The sequence below is a fragment of the Conger conger genome, chromosome 7 (assembly GCF_963514075.1).
Source record: "Conger conger chromosome 7, fConCon1.1, whole genome shotgun sequence".
Taxonomy (NCBI): domain Eukaryota; kingdom Metazoa; phylum Chordata; class Actinopteri; order Anguilliformes; family Congridae; genus Conger; species Conger conger.
The window spans coordinates 51,702,659-51,721,823 of record NC_083766.1 but is presented as its reverse complement, the minus strand read 5'-3'; the positions used below and the strand labels follow the sequence as shown (position 1 = coordinate 51,721,823).

Genomic DNA, 19,165 nt, shown 5'->3' with positions numbered 1-19,165 from the left:
AAACGGGTAAGTTCCCTGTGCAATCCGCTGCTTTAATTGATGATGTAAGTAATGAATCACAGCAAAAAACAGCCGGATGGCTTTGTGTTTGTTTTCCCCCTGTTGTGTGGACCAGCCCAGCTAACACAAAATGTTCTGGAATGTTCCGTCAGTGTCACACAGTAACATTGCTACTACATCGCAGCAGCATTTTTTAGTGCAACAAACTGGCTCTTTGATCAAAGTGGTAACAAAAAACAATACATTTTTTTATTGTGTTGCTAGGAATGCATTTGAATACTTTTAATGTTGTGCTTTTAGTACAGCTGCATTTATTCATGCCCAGGTCACAAGTCAGGCCTGGTATTCTGGAACGAAGAATTTGTACCTCTTCCATCTCTATCGCCTGGAAGCAAAGTTTCACTGGTTCAGAAATACCTACAAGTTTATCTTTTATTGGTCCTTCTGATGCTGTCTGCCAGCGTTCAGCCAATCCACTTAAACGTTGGAAACTCAGCGAGTAAACCCAGGTCTTGCATAAGCTGTGCCTCAGGGTGGCCTGCACATAATGAAGACATTTTTCAACTCCGCGAGTTCAGCCCGAGATGCATTTTACATAACGAGGCGACGGCTTTTAATTCCTTTTTAATGAAGACTGAGTCCACGCGACTGTTCTGTGTTTGCTTTTAGCAAAAGTTACAGCCGCTCTCTGCTGCGAAAGCATAAAGTTTGGGAGGCTTTCATTCAGGACATTTCCAAAGCTGCTTGGAGCTCGTTTTTTTGAAGTGATGTTCCTCGGAGCAGGCCCAGGGTGAATACGGCCCTTCATTTACAATTTAAAATGCAAGGCAATAACTTCTGAGGATGATCGTTTGCACTCTATCTAAACCCCTCTCGCGGACACCCATCCCTCTTCAGCCCTTGTATAGTATAATGTATTCATTAAACAGACTGAATTCAGAGGACGTATGAGCCTCCAGTTCTGAATTGAATTTTGACTGAGAGGGAGTTCATATTCACCATTACAGCCTAGAGTCAGTTGAGCAAACCGATTTGGTTGTATAAGCCCGGCTTAGTAGTCTGCCATATTTCTTATGCATTTCAGCAGGGTTTCCACTGTCCGTTTTATGGCTATTGAATACCATATTTAAAAAAACAAAACAAGACATACATGCTAATTTGTACCGCAGTGTCACCATTACTTTTTCTTTTTATTATGGCTCTGTACTGTGCTATGCAGCATGCAGTTTCTTTTTTTTCTTTTATTCTGAATTTATCCCTGAATAGACAATATCAAGAAAAGTGCATGGCTCAGCAGGGCTCTCTGTGCCTGTAATTGATTACATTTAATATGGAAAGTACTGGAATCCTGCTGTCCGTGAGGTCATATGAACATTGGGAGGTCCAGGCTGAATCTTTATTTTGGCTATTGTTTTAGGTCCCTGGGGAGTAATTAGGTCATTGTGACAAAAAAAAAAAAAAAAGGTAGACACTTTTGAATTTAAAAGTAGCTACTTTACAAAATTGTGTCATTGTGGGCAAATTCCTAGTTTGGAATGGACTTCCAATTTGGCAATTCGTTTTTTGGCACCTGCAATACCTCCATTAACCACTTGGGTTTCTGAGCTTCTAGGGCCGGGGTCGGCAAACCCTGGTCCTAGAGAGCCGCAGGGTGTGATGGTTTTTGTTTTCACCTTAAAATAAGCTACCGATTCAGACCCAAGAAACAAGGTGATAATTAACAAGGTTAACTGTGTAATCAACTGCTATCATTGATCAATTAAGTACTGAGTAACAACAAAAGCCAGCTCACCCTGCAGCTCTCCAGGACCAGGGTTGTCGACCCCTGTTCTAGGGGAATGTTAATCCCTGGTTCCCTGAGAGGCAGCCAATTCCATAAGGGGTTAAGTGAGAGAGAGATTTCTCTCTGCCTTTCTGTGAAGCCACAATACGCTTCAGTTCCAGAATTGATTATGCGGTGACAGGAGGAAATGTGTTGATAAAAAAACAAAAAATAAAAAATAAAAAAAAACAACAGAACAAAAAACGGTTTTATTTCTCGAGTCGGATATGGAATAATGGAACGTCAGGTATTATAAACGGGCGGTGCTGCGCGTGTGGAATATTGTTCTGGACAGCTCGCATCACGTTTATTGCTTATTTTCAGGACGGCTTCGGCCCCACAGTGTCACCCCTACAGCTCGAACTCCTAACATAAAGCCTGTAATGAACGAAAGATCGAGACGGATGTCCAGTTGGACCAGAGAGGAAATAAGCAGCGCATTATTACCGGAAAACCGATGCGCATGTACTAAGGGTCCCTCGGTGGGTACATCCATCCCTGGGATATAAGGGTTTCCGTAGCAATAACTGCCGGTGACTTCTTTCGTGGGGATAATGCCACACTGAGTGGCCTTCGGTCATCTCGGTGTAACGAAAATAGTGTCATAATATCCCAGCATGCAGCATTTATGAGTTAAACTGTGTGCTGGCTCAGCAGACCCTGCTGGTTTAACTAATGTAATATTTCAAGGTCTTGTTTTATTAACACCCAGGGGGGTGGGCTTTACTCTGTCCTGCAGAATATGAAACCACGTCTACAGGGGAAAGTGACTTTGAGACATGCACAAAGGAAAAAAGAAAACTGCTAACGTCTCAAGCCCAGCCTAGCCTGGCTGCCAGCCTTAAAACTGATAGATTGCCGTTTGCGCAGGGAAGCTCCGCGTTTGGAAAGTAATGCAAACCGTTATCTCGGGTAATTGTTGCCATTAATTGTCTCGGTGTGCAGAACAGGGCGAGGCGCATAGAGGAGATGTGGCCTGCGGTGGCAACTAAACCCAACTCTCTTATGTAACTGAATTTTTCTTTGGATTTTGGGTTTGTGAGCGTGCAGTGGAGTGGGACTCTTCTTAAGTCACTTTTTTTTTTTGGAAGCTTTGCTCTGCTTATTCCACTTGCAGCCCAGCAAAATTCCTTTTTTTTTTTTTTCTCCGCCAAACTTCAGCTGCTATCAGTTGCAATAGAAGTCCTATAGTTTTGAGTTGTGTGGTGAGGCTTGCAATTCCCCAATTCCATGCATTCTTTGATAGGGCCTATATCTAGCATACTGTTGGAAATGCTTTTCTATTCAACCACGTCTAAAACACTGGTGCCTTTGAATGCCACTCAAACGACTCCAGGAGGTCTCAAGCCCTGTACTCCATGTGACCCGCCTCTGTTCTTGCAAGTCAACTCGCGGCATTCTGCTTAAGCCAGCATTCTGTGTGTACTGTATAGTGTAACGTAAAGTCAAGTGAAGCAAGCGTTTCATTCTTAAGTTTTTTAAATTTTTTTTTTATTCACCTCTCTCAGGAGAGGTCTCCACACCTCTCCCTCGTGACTTAATGGCCCTCCACCGTTTCGCGAGTCGCGTGCATCCAACACGCCTATACTCCTATTTCAGCCGCTGCTGCCGCAACCTTCAGCTGCACTCGTGCGTTTCTCTGCTCGAAAGACGGCTGAGAAAAGAACGTTCTCGTCCTCTCTAAAAGCACCTCTGATGTGTCACATGACCTACGACCACTGGGCACGTACTGGAGTGTTTAGTCCCTTCCTCTCTCTTGCTTTTCTTTCTTCTCCTGTCCTGTCCTCAGTTCCCCTTCTCCGTCAGCCTTACTCGCGGTCGGCCGTTAATGATTAAGCCGTTCATTTTGCTGTACTGTGTTCTGCCAGCGATTTATCTTTCTGCGGTTTTGAGGTGTCTTTTTATGCAAACGTAGTAGATGCCACGGTCATTATTATTTTTTGCTTTGCTGATGATGGTTTGTTTATTGTCGCATCATTTGTCTTAAGTTTGGCTAAAGCTGTTAAAAATATGCTGAAATAGACTCAGTGGGCACTTTATTAGGTACTTATTGGTGTTTTGCTGCTGTAGACTATCCACTTAGAGGTGTGTTCAGAGATGTTCTTCTGCATACCACTGTGTGGCTATTCGCATTACTTTCACCTGCCTGTCGGCTTCGACCAGTCTGGCCCTTCTCCTCTGACTCATTAACGCGTTTTTGCCCACAGACCTGCTGCTCACTGGATGTTTCTTGTTTTTCGCATCATTCTCTGCAAAGCCTAGAGACTGTTGTGCGTGAAAATCCTTGGAGACCAGCAGTTTCTGAGATACTCAAACCACCCTGTCTGGCACCAACAGTCATTCCACCGTCAAAGTCACTTAGATCACATTTCTTCGCCATTCTGACATTTGATCTGAAAAACGGCTGAACCTCTTGACCACTTCTGCATGCTTTTATGCCTTTAGTTGCTTCCACATGATTGGCTGATTTAATATTTGCATTGACAAGCTGGTGCTCAGATCTGTGTGTGTTAATCTTCCTGGGGGACTACACGTCTTACAGAGCTGCCGTATGTAGATTGATTGGCCAGAGGTGTGGACGCTGTGAAAACCAACCCCTCTGGGAGTTTCAATGGCCTCAGTAGGGTGAAAGTGTGCATGTGATTTTCTCTGGAGCAGCCTATAGCCTAGTGGCTAAGGTGCTTCACTGGGACCTGGAAGGTTGGTGGTTCAAGCCTGTCTGGCCTCAATAAGATCAGTGCAGCCATTAGGCCCCTGAGCAAGGCCCTTAACCCCACATTTCTCCAGGGTGGATTGGTCTCAGCTTAGTCGAATCAACTGTCCAAAAGTCGCTTTGGATAAAAGCATCAGCTAAATAACTGTAATGTTATGAATTCTGTTCATAGACATGGATTTCTTTTAAACTGCCATGGCACAGATAAATATCAGCCTGTGCTAAATTTACCAAAGTTATCCCCAGTAGGTTTTGGAGTTTTACAGTAAGACTGAACGTTTTTCAGACTCACAAGAACTGCGGGGGCTTGAGTCGAGTGATTCCGGTGGATTTTTTTAACTGTATAAAAGGGCAAAATGTTATACTTTGTTGTCAAATTTCAAAGCCATCTGTTGACAGTTAGAAAAACACTCTGTAAATTAAGTCCTCTGTGAAACGGACACAATTTAATGAAAATGTATTTATTTTTTTATTTTTTTAAAAGCAACTTCCAGAAAATAGTTCTGACTAATACTTTGGCCCACAGATATTAGGGGATTCTGTCCCAAACCGTGAGGCACATGGTTATCTGTGTACGTGTGTATGTGCGTGTGGGTGTATGTACTTGCGTTTATGTCTGTGTTTGTGGACCCCGGCAGCCATCAGCACTTTGCAGAAATGTCGAAGTTATGCAGCAGGCTTTGTTTCACAGCTGGAGTGCCCTGGAACAATCACTTTGTTTTATTACTTGCATTCCGATATTGGTTTGTTTCATTTGCCTGCCTCTGCTGCAGGCCTGCTTCGGAAAAGAATTTTAAGTACTTCTGCCCGATAAATAAATCCAGTTTAGCACTATATCACCAAGCACACAGCCACGTCTGATGCTAAAGGCCCAGAGAGTATTTTGTAGCATAATAAATGATTAGGTAGAGAAGCATTAATGAACCGTGCTGGCATTGTGCTTGATTGATGGGAGAAGCTGTTAGTTTTTCATTTTCTAGCGACGCTGAACTTTATCTGCTAATATTCTCGGGGATTATGAGTACTGAAACGGTTTGAAAACTCCCACATCTGAGCCCTGTTTAAACTCTGATATATATTCTCAGACTTATTCATATGTTTCTTTTTTATTTGATGTTCGTAATAATTTTGCTGCCGTTATTACCCATTTAGCCTGTTTAATCCAGGCGGGAAATGGCTTTATTATATTTGAGTTCTGTGGAAATATGGCCGCCCTTCAGATCACTCATCTTCTTGTTTTCAGGATAGTGATCTCGACGATAAAGCCAAGAAGAAGCCGGATAAAGAGTCCAGGTTCAAAGAAGCAAAGAAAGCCATGAAGAGGAACTTCAAAGTCAACACCAAGATGACCTTCACTGACGACGGAGAGGTTGGTTTTAGTGTTTTATGTCTAGCCTTGTCAAAGATTGCCCAAAAAGACCCCCACAGATGCAATTAACCCCTCATGGGTGGATGCGACCTGCACGTTACATCTCCCTTAGCAGACGGATGCAACGCCAGCGTTGTATTTAATCATATGACTGTTTTTCAGGACACATGACAGTTGAAATGCAGTGTGTTTCCTTTGCCTTTCTATGGGTTTTCTATAGGGCGCCTTGGTCCATAATGGGTTAATAACATATTGATATACTGACTTTACATTGGCTCCTTTCTTTATTTTATTTCTCAATGCAATAAGAAAGTTAATTTATGCTCATTTGATGTATAAGTTTACTAAATATGAGAATAGAATCATGTTCTTAATGCCAATGTAACAATCACTCCTGGTAACTGAAAGCAGTGGAGTTATAGAACCATCTTAGAATTTTGAAAAACATTTGCACAGTCTGCTTCAAAAGTAAGTTAAATGTTTCAGTTTCTTTTGTTTAAAATGACGTGAACTCAAAACTCCGGGAGTTTTAAGAAGCTGAACTGGTTGTCCTGTGTGAAAGAATCAATGTCAGAATTTGAGGAAAGGTACATGCCGTACATCTGTAAATCTGTTCTCCCAAGGGATTCTTCAGAAACCTTTTTTGAGAAATCTTTTTTTTAAAGAAATCTGTGTATGGAGAATGGTAAGGTAAGCAGAGAATGGTGTCAGAGGGGAGACTTCAGTATACTTTCAAAAGATGTAGATATGAGCGTTCAATTGTAAAAAAGTCAGAGGTTTTATACTCCATTTTTGCATGCCTTGATAGTTGTTAGTGTGTTAGTTGTTAGCCATTTGTTTTTTTTTGTTTTTTTGTTATACCTAGAATGAAACCTCACGCACACAGTCTGTAAACAGTGACTGCATCTTAACAGAATGTTCCGGAGTTTCTGTATCACAATGAGGATTGCTTGGTGCTGATGGATGTTCTTGGATGCTGGTATCAGTGCACCTAGTCAGAGCTGCAGCCCCACTCCTATGATAAGCAGTTGCCATAGTGACAGGGCACCAGGTTGGACTCTTTCCCTGGGTCAGTCCGTTCCTTCCGGAACTATCCAAAACCATTATTTGACCCAGGTCTGCTGGTATCATGGTCAGATGGTCCTTGTGATGCGCAGATTATCGCCATTGCAGTGCAAAAAACTAAAGATATTATTTCTATTACTTTTTTGCTAAATGAGACAAAAAAACTGCCATTGAGGTAAGAAGATTTGACTAATTTCAAAATTTGCCAATGGGGTAAGACATTTTCACTAACAGTAACTTAAATAGTTAATAGCTAATACTTTCTAAAGTTTTAAAAAGCTTGCCTTTTTTTTTATTTTATTTATTTTTTTTATTATACATCGCTCCACATCACTCACTTTGTGACTTTGTGGCCCCTCCAGATGGTGCAGCAGTGGCCCCCGCTGCAGAGGACGGCCGTGCCTGCTGGGCAGGAGGAGGAGGATGACGGGGTGTCCGGCATCAACATGGAGGAGGCGCGGGAGCGTCTCCGGCGGGAGGACCAGGAGTTCGACAAGCAGGAGTACAGCCGCAAAGTGAAGCAGAAACACAGGGTGAGCCTCTTCCTCCTCCTCTTCCTCAGAATCCTCCTGTGCTCCTGTCCTCCAGGGACCTCTGTCCTGCAGGAGTGGATGCTTCTCTTTGCCTGGCTCCGCTCCTAGGCAGGGCATGCACTGCTTAGTTTCATAACACACAGCCCTACTTATGGGTGGACTGAGCAAAGGGAGTCCATTTTCATTATTGTTATATGCGAAGCACCTCATGGGCCTGGCTTGTAATGCAATCACTCACTCACTTACTCACTCACACGTACACACTCGCACGCACACACACACACACACACACACACACACACACACACACACACACACACACAAACTCTCTCATACACACACATGCACACACACACACACACACACAAACTCTCTCACACGCACGCACACACACCCACACACACCCTCACACACATACATGCACACACACACACACACTCACACAAACCCATACACATACACACACGCACTCACATTCGCACACGCACACGCACACACACACACATGCACATGCACATGCACACGCACACGCACACGCACACACACACACAGCAGGTTGAAGGTTTTCCTCAAGGGAGAGCAACCAGGAGTGCTACATAAGGGCTTTGCCTCAGTGTGTCCTTGTTTGGCACACTTGAGAAATGTGTCTGGGCTTTGCTGTCGATGGTTGATTGTGGTAGTTGTAAATGAAGATGATCTCTTCAGAATGGGGTGTGGGATTTTACAATGTGGTTTGTAATGGTGTGCCAGAGAAGCTGTCCTCAGGCACATTTAGTGGTTTTAAAATTGGGTTGTGACTTGTACCTGCTGACCCAGCAAACCCTGGCAAGCTGCTCTCCCGAGTCTGAAAAGCTACAATTTTGTTTGGTTTTTTTTTTTATTCGTGCACAAATTTAATTACATTCTCCGGGTCTTTTCCGAATTCGACTCCCCACGCACACATTTACTCTGCGCGATCCCTGAAAGATGCCAACTCCTTCAGCGTGACCCTCCATCTCCGAGCCCGACTCCGCTTTAATCTTAAAAGCTGTGAGGGGAGTAAGACAAACACGCGCCACAGATCGTTAGCGCGTTGAGCTGCCGACGGGGGACGCGGCAGCCATCCCAACGTCTCCGTCGGCATCCGGGCTGAGGTCGTTACCGAGGAATGATTTAGGAGCGGCAGGAGACGGGTGAACAGTGGGAGAGACTCCCAGCTGCGGGGGCTCCTGCCTTCGGTCGGATCCACTTTTCAGGGAAAAGAACCGTACAAATGAGAGGGAGCCGGAGACCACTGCCGGGGTGGGGGGTGTGCCTGAGAGAGATTTCAGAGCGAGCCACACATTGAAATTCGGCAGGTTTCATCTCGCAGCGCCTCGGCAGACTAAATTTGTATCAGACGCGCGGGGGAAAATGCGCCGTTAATCTCCCTTCCCGCCCCCCTCTCTTTAATCGTTCCCCTCTCGCTGTGCGCCTAATTATTTCGCCGCCCGCTCTGCGCGTAGAAGAGTGATGGAATGTCACCGAGCCACAGCGAGGCGTGCAGACTCTCTCCTGTCGTCTTCCCCTCCATCCCTCGCTCTCCCTATCTGTTGATTGAGGAGATGAGCAATGGTGGTAATGTTGCCATGAATGCTGTCTAAATTGGCCCCATAGGTCTTGCAGAGCCATGGGATATTTCCCCATTTCGCCATCCAAAATCCTGGATGGCTCGGCGTGAATGACAACACTGGTCACATGACGCAAATGGGCAACCCTGGTCACATGACACAAATGGGAAATACCGGTCACATGATGCAAATGGACATCACTGGTCACGTGACACAAATGGACAACTGGTAACATGACACAAACGGACCGGCCTCCTGCTCAGATAGACTCCGCTGATGACAGCCAGCCTGGCTCAGAGAGATTAGACTGTGCCATAAATCAAATGCAGACGTGTGCAGGAGAGGATGCCAGGATCTGCAGTGCTCTGCTGGAGGCTCAGGGCGTTAGGACATGTCTCACACGCTGTTTCTTCATCCTCCGTGCATCTGCCCAGACTGTAGGAAGAATATGGATTCTGGACCGAGTGTCGGTCTCTGCGCAGTAGGGAAAAGGGGGACCCTATTATGGGCATGAGTCCTGGTTTTCCACGAAGCGCCTGAGATACGAGGATTGCTCCCGATTCCTCCCCAAAATGTTTACACATCGGCGCATGTGGAGACCCTTCAGGCTCCATTTTCTTGTGGGAAAATAATTATTGACTTTGTATGTTTACCATATTGTTATCAATGATTTACCATATTATTACCATTCATTCAAACTGGTTGCTGAAACGCATATATAGGAGCCAACCGCATGGGTGCTAGTGAGCAACGTCTCTCAACATGACAAGGAAATGAGTGAAAAATGAAGCCCGTTTTTTGGCTGCTTGGTCTTTTCATGGAAAGTTTTTATATTGCTGAACAGGGTCTTCAGCCATCCACAGATGCTGTGGAACAGGGTGTATGAAAGGCACTTTTGAAAATGACTGCTTTGGTGCAGTTTTCTTAGTGCTAATACAAATCAGGGTAAAGTTAACTTTGGACAAAAGAGAGCCAGCTATCCCCTCTGGTCGTCTGTAGGTCAGGCGCCTCTAAAAGTACCAGAAACGCCTCCAGTGACTAGGCCTTTTAAGTTATTAAGTGTTCCTACTCAAGGACAAGTATCATAAAAGGGTGATCTCATATAGATTTCTGAAGGACTGCAGTGTGACCAGTAATTTATTTTCAACAGTTATGGCTAACTTTTTGATTGGCTGTTTTGTTACCTCAGTAGACACGTTGGACAGGAAGACGTTTCTCAAGCCGTTTTGTTTGTTTTTCTTTCCCACTTATTATGCGGAGAAACAACCGGCTGCAAATTAGATTGTTGTTCCTCCAGCTCTGTAATTTGGTTAAGCCCAGGTATTTATGGTTATGTTCTTCTTATCCCTGTGCCGCGTTTAAAGGCGTCGCTCCAAAGTGCCCTGTAATTGCGGAGAACATGATAGAGGAAAGGAGAAACACGGCTTCTGCTTTTTAAATCTGTTTCCGTTTCCACTGGGGCAGGGCCGGAAACAAGTTGGCGGTGTTTGTGCGGACATCGTGCGGACATCGATCGGTGCCGCTTGACCGATGTGTATGTAAAGCACATTCATCCTGTGGGGACATTTCCTGGCCCCGGTGTGCGATCTCCATTTAATCACTGGATCAGCTTTATCTTTTTCCAGATAATACTTGGTGTTAGAGTTGGGGTAGAATGAGTTGATCCTAGGTCAGTTCAAGGGTAGAAAGTGCTCCTTCTCTACAAGGGAGAGCTATACCTTCCATGGCCAGTGGGAGGCGCTGTACTCGTCGATGTCAGGCACAAGTTGCAGTTAGCCGTACGCTCCCCCGGTTTCTATTCTGGGTGGAGGAAATAGTCTACCGAGGCACCCGATTCATCCAGGGTAGTTAAAAAGGTTCAAGTTCCCCTGCTGGTCCCTTGAGATTAACCCAAGGTAATTGTGCGCACTTGTGCTCGCGCACCTGTGCGTATATGAAATTAACCGATGTAGATTGCCTGCGTACTATTAGAATAACAGTCGTTATTTGTTATTGCAGACCATGCACTTTCATTATGTCCTGAAGGAACCCGCTACAAATCTCGGCTTCTTCACAGCCTTTGTTTTTGTTTTTTTCTACGCTATCGCGAATCGAGGATCGTCAACAACGTCGAACGCGACCGCCCCCCCCCCCCCCCCCCCCCCCCAGTGCCCGCTGCCGTTAGTTGCTCGTCTGCGTAGCGTAAATGAATAGCGGGGACGGAGCCTGGGGCTTTAATTAATAGAATACAGTCTTAACCACCCTGATTTATCTCCAGCGTTAGGAATATTCGCACACAGTGTAAAGGCTAATGGTGGAGAGAGACATAATTGATGACGGAATCGCACATTTTCTTGTTAATTGCTTTCTCGCTCTTTCTTTCTTTTTTCTCTTTTTTTTCATTCTTTCCGTCCGCGGCTTATAAATTGGCCGTCCAACAAATGGCAGTTTAATTGCCTGCAAAGCCTATTGAGTATTTGATCTGTGTTTTTCTCCCGATTTTCCTTTCTTTATTTATTTCTTTGTCTCGAATTGATTAAAATGAGCCGGGGGGGGGGGTGCTTATGGCTTGCCATTGGCCACTACTACCCTCGCCCCCCCCCCCCCCTTCACACATCAATACCACCATTATCCTCTTATACTTATATACCAGTTGCCATCATTATTCACTATCATTACCCTCGTACACATATCACCCTCACATACCCAACACTATGTAATCCCATCATCGCTTCCTCTAGGTGGCATGTTTATTTGAGTTCAAATGCGTTGCAACAATCTCTTTCTGAGCTGGATACCTCTGAGATGACGACAGTCCTGCATACGTTATGAAGGTGGATGTTTTGAGCGCTCTAATACCTCTGAGATGACGACACTCCTGCATACGTTATGAAGGTGGATGTTTTGAGCGCTCTAATACCTCTGAGATGACGACACTCCTGCATACATTATGAAGGTGGATGTTTTGAGCGCTGTAAAACCTCTGAGATGACGACAGTCCTGCATACGTTATGAAGGTGGATGTTTTGAATCCTCCACGCGGAAAAAGCTGCAACGACAGCTGGTGCTTTCACGCTGATCCTTGCACACGATCCCTGTTCTAAAAATGTAAAAATGTGTTGACAAGCGTGAAAACTACTGCGGATAAAATTAGTGTCCTAAGCTATGCCAGTATTAAACACCAGTTTGGTGTGAAGTTTGCGCATAACTCGACTGGGGCTGGCAACACCACTATATACAGTAATGAGCTGAAGTCTCAGTGTCACACATTATTCTGGCCAATCAGGAATCTTTCCTCAGTCCCGTTAAATTAGTGGTTGCACTTATTTATTTTGCAGATGGTTTTTTCCATTTTTTCTGACCACCAAGTGCGACAGACACGATAGTTACTAATAAAACTTCTGAAAACGTACCATTATTTATTATTAATGCCTTCAGATGCCATAAAGAGTGGTAATTGGTGGACACGCTAGACTGAATTTATAATTGACAGAGAACATTGTAGTACACAGACTTAATGTTGTATTTAGCTATTCAAAATTTGGAGACTGGTTAAAAGTGGGTCGTAAAACAATGTAAAAAAGAGTGTATTGTGATTGTGTATGCCATAGCAGCACAGTCAAGCTTTTCCTGTTTGCTTGATCATGCAGGCCATTTTGTAATGGGTACTGTTTTTGCTCTGTGTTTTGATTTCCCTGAGGGGTGATTAGTGTAGCTGTTGGTTACATCTTAGGCAGTTTTAATTAAAAGGAAAGGTAGGCTTTGGAAGTTATCAATGGGAAAAAGGATTTCAGAAAACAGATATCACTCCGCTCATTCCTCTACTCTCCGCTCCCTTTATTCATCATTATCCGTTGCCTGACAACAGTTCCACACCTTGTATGTATCATTTCTTGACATTGATTGGTCCTGACATGGTGGATCAGGGTTGTGGATAAAGGCCAGGGTCAACAGTAACTAAGCCGGGACGCGCCCTTCTTTCTGCAGAAATTCAAACCTAAACGGTCTGCTCGTTTCCTGTTGTCGAGCGAAAATTCTCTCCTTATTATGATCAGGAACGACCAGGCATTTCCACGGAAAGGGTTTATTTTTCTGCAACAAGGGCTTTCGCACACAGTGGAGAAGCGTGGACTGAAGAGGCGAAGGCAGTCTCATTTAATAATCAAAAAAGCGTTATTAATACATGCGTAATTCTGCCTCTGATTGGTACATGGTTAATGCGTATTTACTTAGACTCGCTGGTGAGTTGATATACAGACATACTGCTCCCAAGCCGTCGCCCTGGCAACAAGGGCAACCACACCTTCACGTCAGCTGATCTGCCAACCGTGACATCATTGTTCAGCGAAAGACACTGTAGTGTATCGTCTGTCTTAACTCTGACATTTTGTATAAACTGTGAAATTATGCTTCAGAATTTAAAATCTCTGAGAAAAACCTGGCATTGAATGATAAAACACAGTGTTGTTTCACAAAACGATTTGTGCCAAGCGATATATCCGCAGTCAGAGAAACGTTGGTCCGGTCGTCGCGTTTCGCATCCGCGTTCAGTTCTAGCTGTGTGGCGCGGCCTCTCTGAGCTCCTCTGGCATCCGAAATCTCGCACTGTCCCGTCGTGTCACTAACGGTGCGGGAGCCCTTCTTCACATAAACAGCCCTGTGCAAAGTGATCCAGCTCTGTGTACTGAAGGAGGATATAAATAGTGCTGCCAGCACAAAGCAGATTTCGCCTCGCTGCATCTTCACAGGCTGGAAGGTGTGCTGTTTGAAGCTGCCAATTAGCAGGTTCTTCTCTGCGCACATGCCTGCTTATCCCTAAGCCTGTAACGGCTTGCTCTGCTAGGCCTTGGGAGTGCTTATTTGCATGTTCCGCCGAGGACCCCCTCCAAAGGTCTTTAGCTTTGCCTGGGAGCTGTGGCCTAGTGGATTCGGGGGTGGTGTGTTAGGTGAGGCCTGCCCAGGATGAGCTCTGAAAGCTGGGAGGTTGGCAGGGACTAAGGGTCAGGCAGGCACTTTTAAGGATTTTCATATTTTAACATAACATAACATATTGACGAGGACAGGCCATTCAGCCGAGCAAGATTCATGTTTACCAACCACTGAACTGTACCTTCTGCTTAGTTTGCCTAAAAGCTAAATGGTATCTAGCACCTTATCGAGCCTGGTCTTGGAAAGGCCCCCAGTGTTTGTGCCATGTCCTGGTAAGCTATTTCACACAGTGACCGCTCTCTGTGTGGGGAAAAATACTTCCTAAATGCTGTGCGGAGACATTAGGATTGTACCATGGCTGACTGCTGCTTGCAAACAAAAGCGTTTTGGGAAACTCCCAAACCAGCCTGGCCCCTCCGCCCCCCCCTCCCTCCGCCCCCTCCGCCCCTGCTCTCCCCCCCCCCCCCTCCGCCCCTGCTCGCCCCGAAGCTCCTTGTGAACGACAGCGAGAGGCCGCGCGGCCCTCCCAGAGACGACTCGATGACTGAGATGCTCTGAGAAGGGGCGCTTCGACGCCATTTCGCTTTTTCATGCAAAGCAGGATCGGGGTGGTGTGACATTTGGGAAGCCATCGCAAGGGTGCAAGAGCCTGTTCTGACATTTCCAGAATTCAAAACAGAATTCCCTCGCTGCCAGAGATTTTTCTTTTTCTCTGAGTTTCATTAGCGTTATAATTGCTCACAGACGATACTTTTCTGTCAATTTGTTGTTTGTCATTGAATTTGCATAATTGTCTGTTTGCCAAACCGGTTTCTTTTTTTTCCCTGTCTTATGGGTAACAGCAAGGTCAGATTTGATTTAGAATTTTTTATTTATTTTTTATTACTGCTAGCTTTTTATTTGCTGTACATTTTCCCCCTCAAAGTCAAGCTGTTTCCATTAGTCACCATCCATCGTCAATGTCCCCTCACAGTGATGTTCTCCTCCAGTAACTAAGCTATTTCTACCGCCCTGTGGCCATCTTTAAAAACCTTTCTGCCCGAGGATGATTCAACCCAGCCGGAACTGAACTGCATGTCTTGTTGTGGATAAAAATGTAGCCAATTTATTTGAAAAAAAAATTTTTTTTGGAAAAGTTTAGACTTGATGTGCTCTGCCAAGTTCTGCACTTTTTCAAAGTTTTGATTCAAAAAGCCTAATTGCGGTGTATGTTCCCTTCATCTTTGACAGGAGAAGCGACTGAAAGAGAAGGCTGAAAGGAGAGAGGCCAGCAAACGACAGAAAGAGGTGAGTGGTTGATGGTGTCTTTCCCACGGTGCGGGTCTCACATGCACAGAGCTCTCCAGCTCAGCTCAGTAATTAAGCCCTCGTTGTTGCTATGATACCTCTTTTTCTTATCCGTTTTAATGGAGGTTTATGATCCCGTCCGGACTATGAGTAGTTGAACTATAACTGAAATAAATAAATAAATAAAGATAATGTGCTGGCTTTCTGTCCCCGTACTGTGCTTTTGAAGAGGTGCTTGCACAGGTACTCGTGCACAAATTGAAGGCCACAGATGAGCCGGCTGGTCTCTGAGCATCAAGTGTCAGAAACTGCGGTTTGTCGTCTGTGTGTTACTCCTCGATATGTAGTAGTGTTGTGCTGGAATGGATTACGGGTTCCTGTGAACTGGAAATTCAACCAGATGCTAATGGCCGACTATGCCTGGAAGGCCATAGCAGTGGGACACATTTGGCTTAGTCCCTCCAAGCGGAAGAGCCGGGTTAAGCCTACCATCCCAAACATCGGCTGCCAGTTATTGCCACGTCTTTCTGATTGTTGTTTGCGGTCTTGTGCTACTGTGTTCGGTTTGCTTTCCTTTTGTACTTTGTGCTGTCAGCTGACCTGTTGAACTGTATCATTAGCTCTATGTGCTATTAGCTTTCCTGTTGTACTCTGTGTGCTGCTAGCAGTCCTGTTGTGCTGTACTGTTAGCTCTCATGTTGTACTGTGTTGTGCTGTTGGCTTTAGCGTTAGCTTCCTTGACTGGGTGTGGCCAGCACAGCAGTGTGTAAAGGTAGTGCACAGTTAGTGATTCTGAATCAATGAGGGGGGGGGTGCTGCGTTTTCTGCCCTTTTTGTTGCCTGGAGGCAGGTTCCAGGGTATGAATACCATCCCACTAACTGTGGCAGTCGGATCAGTGTTGCGTTAGCATAGTTCTGTGCAAACACTGACTGCGTCTGACTAGGCTCTTTCTCTGCTGTCACTGCAAGTGATGGTACGCATCAGTATTCACCCTGAGTGTGGCCAGGCAAGCTGAGTGTTTAACACACAGCAATGTTTTTTTTTCCCAGGGCTGGGGGCTTGCTCAGTGACTGCTCTGATTTGTAGAGCACATATCAGGGCAGGGCCCCTTTATTTTTGCCACAACGAGCCACTGAGACAGAAGCACCGTTCAGTCATAACTGGTTCGGTAGCAATGCGGCTGAGAACCTGGGCAGCAGGTAATCATTCCTCCACGTCGAAGTAAAGTCTCCTCACGCTCGCCTCGCTTTCGGCCATTTTGAGTACGCTCTGAGGACGCGGGCCGAGATTGGGCCGCGGCCGGTCCAGTGCACAGCGTGACTCAGAGGTCGTGAACACACTGCGAATGTGACATAAACTATATAGACATATCCTTTATGGAGCACGCTGCTTCAGTTATAACTGCGTGCTCTCTGTCTGCCTCTCCTCCTGGGGTTTTATAGTGGATCCTGATGAATAGGTGTCATTCTCGGGGGGGAATATTGATGGTGTTGTCGTTATTCTGATTTTCTTTTCTTTTTTTTTTTCCGCCGCCGTTTTGCGCGCGGCTACCAAAATAAAAACCTAGCTCCCAACACCACCCCCCTCATAACGTCTCTGCAATATTCCATGCTAAATTGGAGGTGTCACCAAAAAAAAAAAAATGTAAAGTGAAATGATGCCAGGGAGCATTGTAAGTGGCAGGCCCATTAATATCAGCAGGCAGAGCTGAGGAGAGACGGCGCACTTATTTATATTTCTGCTCAGGCGCGTCTCCGTGTATCCTGGAGCCTGCCGAAAGAAAACCACCAGTCCAGAAGGTTCTTTGAAGGGCCCTCTCTGCCTCTGGAGCCTCGTGCCCATTGAGTCCCCGCAGGGGGCCTGGGTCTTTGTGTCAAGGGGTGAGATTGTTCGCCGTAAATACAGCTCAGGAAAACCCCGACCTCAACAGTGAGGAACACTCGCCACAAGCCGATTTAAGTCTGATCCCCCCAAGAGAGAGCATGTCCTCTTATCTCTATCGGACTGTAAGTCCCCTGGTGTAGAACGGCTTGGCGGCTGCCTGCAGGAGGTCTGTGGTAAAGGGCTGTGTTATGCGGGGCCTGGCAGATGTAGCTAGGTGCGATTAGCGTGGCAGCCGTGCCCTCCGTGTGTCGGACCTCAAACGTGTCGGCGCTCACCTCTTCAGAGGGCCACTCCCGGCGTTTTTACCGTTTTTACTCCACACTTGCACGGCGCTCTGACCCCAACCCCCGGGCCTTACACCCCTGTCTTGGATGCCGTTGGATGGTCTTGGTCTTGGTCTTGTCCCTCCTTCTCTGTTCTTTTAAACCGGGCGGCCGGTAGCGTAGTGGTTAAGGTAAATGACTGGGACACACAAGGTCGGTGGTTCTAATCCCGGTGTAGCCACAATAAGATCCGCACAGCCGTTGGGCCCTTGAGCAAGGCACTTAACCCTGCATTGCTCCAGGGGAGGACTGTCTCCTGCTTTGTCTAATCAACTGTATGTCGCTCTGGATAAGAGCATCTGCCAAATGCCAATAAAAAAAATAAAAAAATCTACCCACCTCACAAGGATCTAAGGAAGACAGACCTTTTCTGCTGTTCTTCAGTCTTTCCTTCTCAAGGCGAAGGCTGTGTGCCTTTGACAGACGGGTGCCTTCTTCGGCGAGACTAGTTGATGTGGAGTAGAGCAGTCGAAGCCTGGTTGCGTTGGGATTGTTTTGTTCTCACGCACGCACCAGGGGTGCGTACTCTGGCGGAGCTGAAAGTAGCCGGGATAAAGAGCTAGCGCTTGTGAATGTGTGATGCGCTGTCGCTTGCGGGGGTGTGTTTTTTTTTTTTTTAAACGCCGCAGGGCCACCTTTGCAGGTGGCCCCGCACTACAGCGGCGTATGTACCAGCTTTTTCCTCATATAGGCCCCCTGCTGTCAGCTCAGGAGAGTGAAGACAATTTGCTATCCTCCTTCGAAAAAAATGGTGCCAGTCAACTGCTTCTTTTCACGCTTGCAGCTTCAAACCTCACGCACACAGAGCGGGGGTGGAGGAGACCCACTCATATGTGTGTGCAGACAATAAGCCGAGAGGTGTCACTCCAGCAATGAACACTGCTATCCCTGGTCAACTGAATCCTTCCCTTTTATCCCTTGGACGATGCCATATCAATTGTGCACCAATCCTGCTGAGTTGCCAGTTAGTGGGCATTGGCACAGGCTGGATTTGATTCGAGACAGTGTTCATTTTGAATTTCTCTCGTGTGAATGAGCCCCATGTTCTGGTATAGATTCCGGATGATGCCCTACTGTACAAACTGGAACCTGGGCTTGGAATAACAGACACATAGTGGGAACTGTAACCAAGTTTGGAGCGTAGGACTTTAAGAACACGGCACACTCAGCCTGGTGTTAATTAGCTCCATTCTAGAGATGGAAAGCTGCATGGACTAATTGGTTCAAGCTTCATTAAATTGCTGCAGGGATTTATTTAATTTGCACATTTTGGCTCCCTTTCCCTGTGAACCCTGGTGTCTGGATTCCTTTCCATCGTAACTCTTTTATGTTCAAAATGTACTAAAAGGTCCAATTAGATGTGGGGAAAAGCTCGCACTTCCTTTTGTGAAAACCGTCAAAACCAACTCACCTGACATAATGACACAATAGGGTGCTTCCCCATTCGAAGGCAGGTCCTTTTCTGCTCGAAAACACATTTTTATTGCAGATGTGAACCCACACTGAGTCTTTTGTGAACGTTATTGCAATTCTGGCCAGGGATCATTATAGAATGGTGGCACATTTTTGTGTGGCTTGCCGTTTAGAAAAGCTCTTATCAGTAATACGAATTAAACATTTTCCGGTCGCTGCCTTCGTAAATCAGCCCTGCTTTCTGTGGTTTTATTATAT

General features: G+C 45.8%; 1 protein-coding gene across 1 annotated transcript in view; it reads left to right on the top strand.

Moving 5' to 3' along the window:
• The window catches only part of ddx10 (DEAD (Asp-Glu-Ala-Asp) box polypeptide 10), a 117,610-nt gene that overhangs the window by 60,505 nt on the left and 37,940 nt on the right, over positions 1-19,165 (top strand). The window contains exons 15-17 of the mRNA XM_061249412.1: positions 5,779-5,904; positions 7,332-7,502; positions 15,230-15,286. Coding sequence (XP_061105396.1) covers positions 5,779-5,904; positions 7,332-7,502; positions 15,230-15,286 — 354 coding nt within the window. The remainder of the gene's footprint in view (positions 1-5,778; positions 5,905-7,331; positions 7,503-15,229; positions 15,287-19,165) is intronic.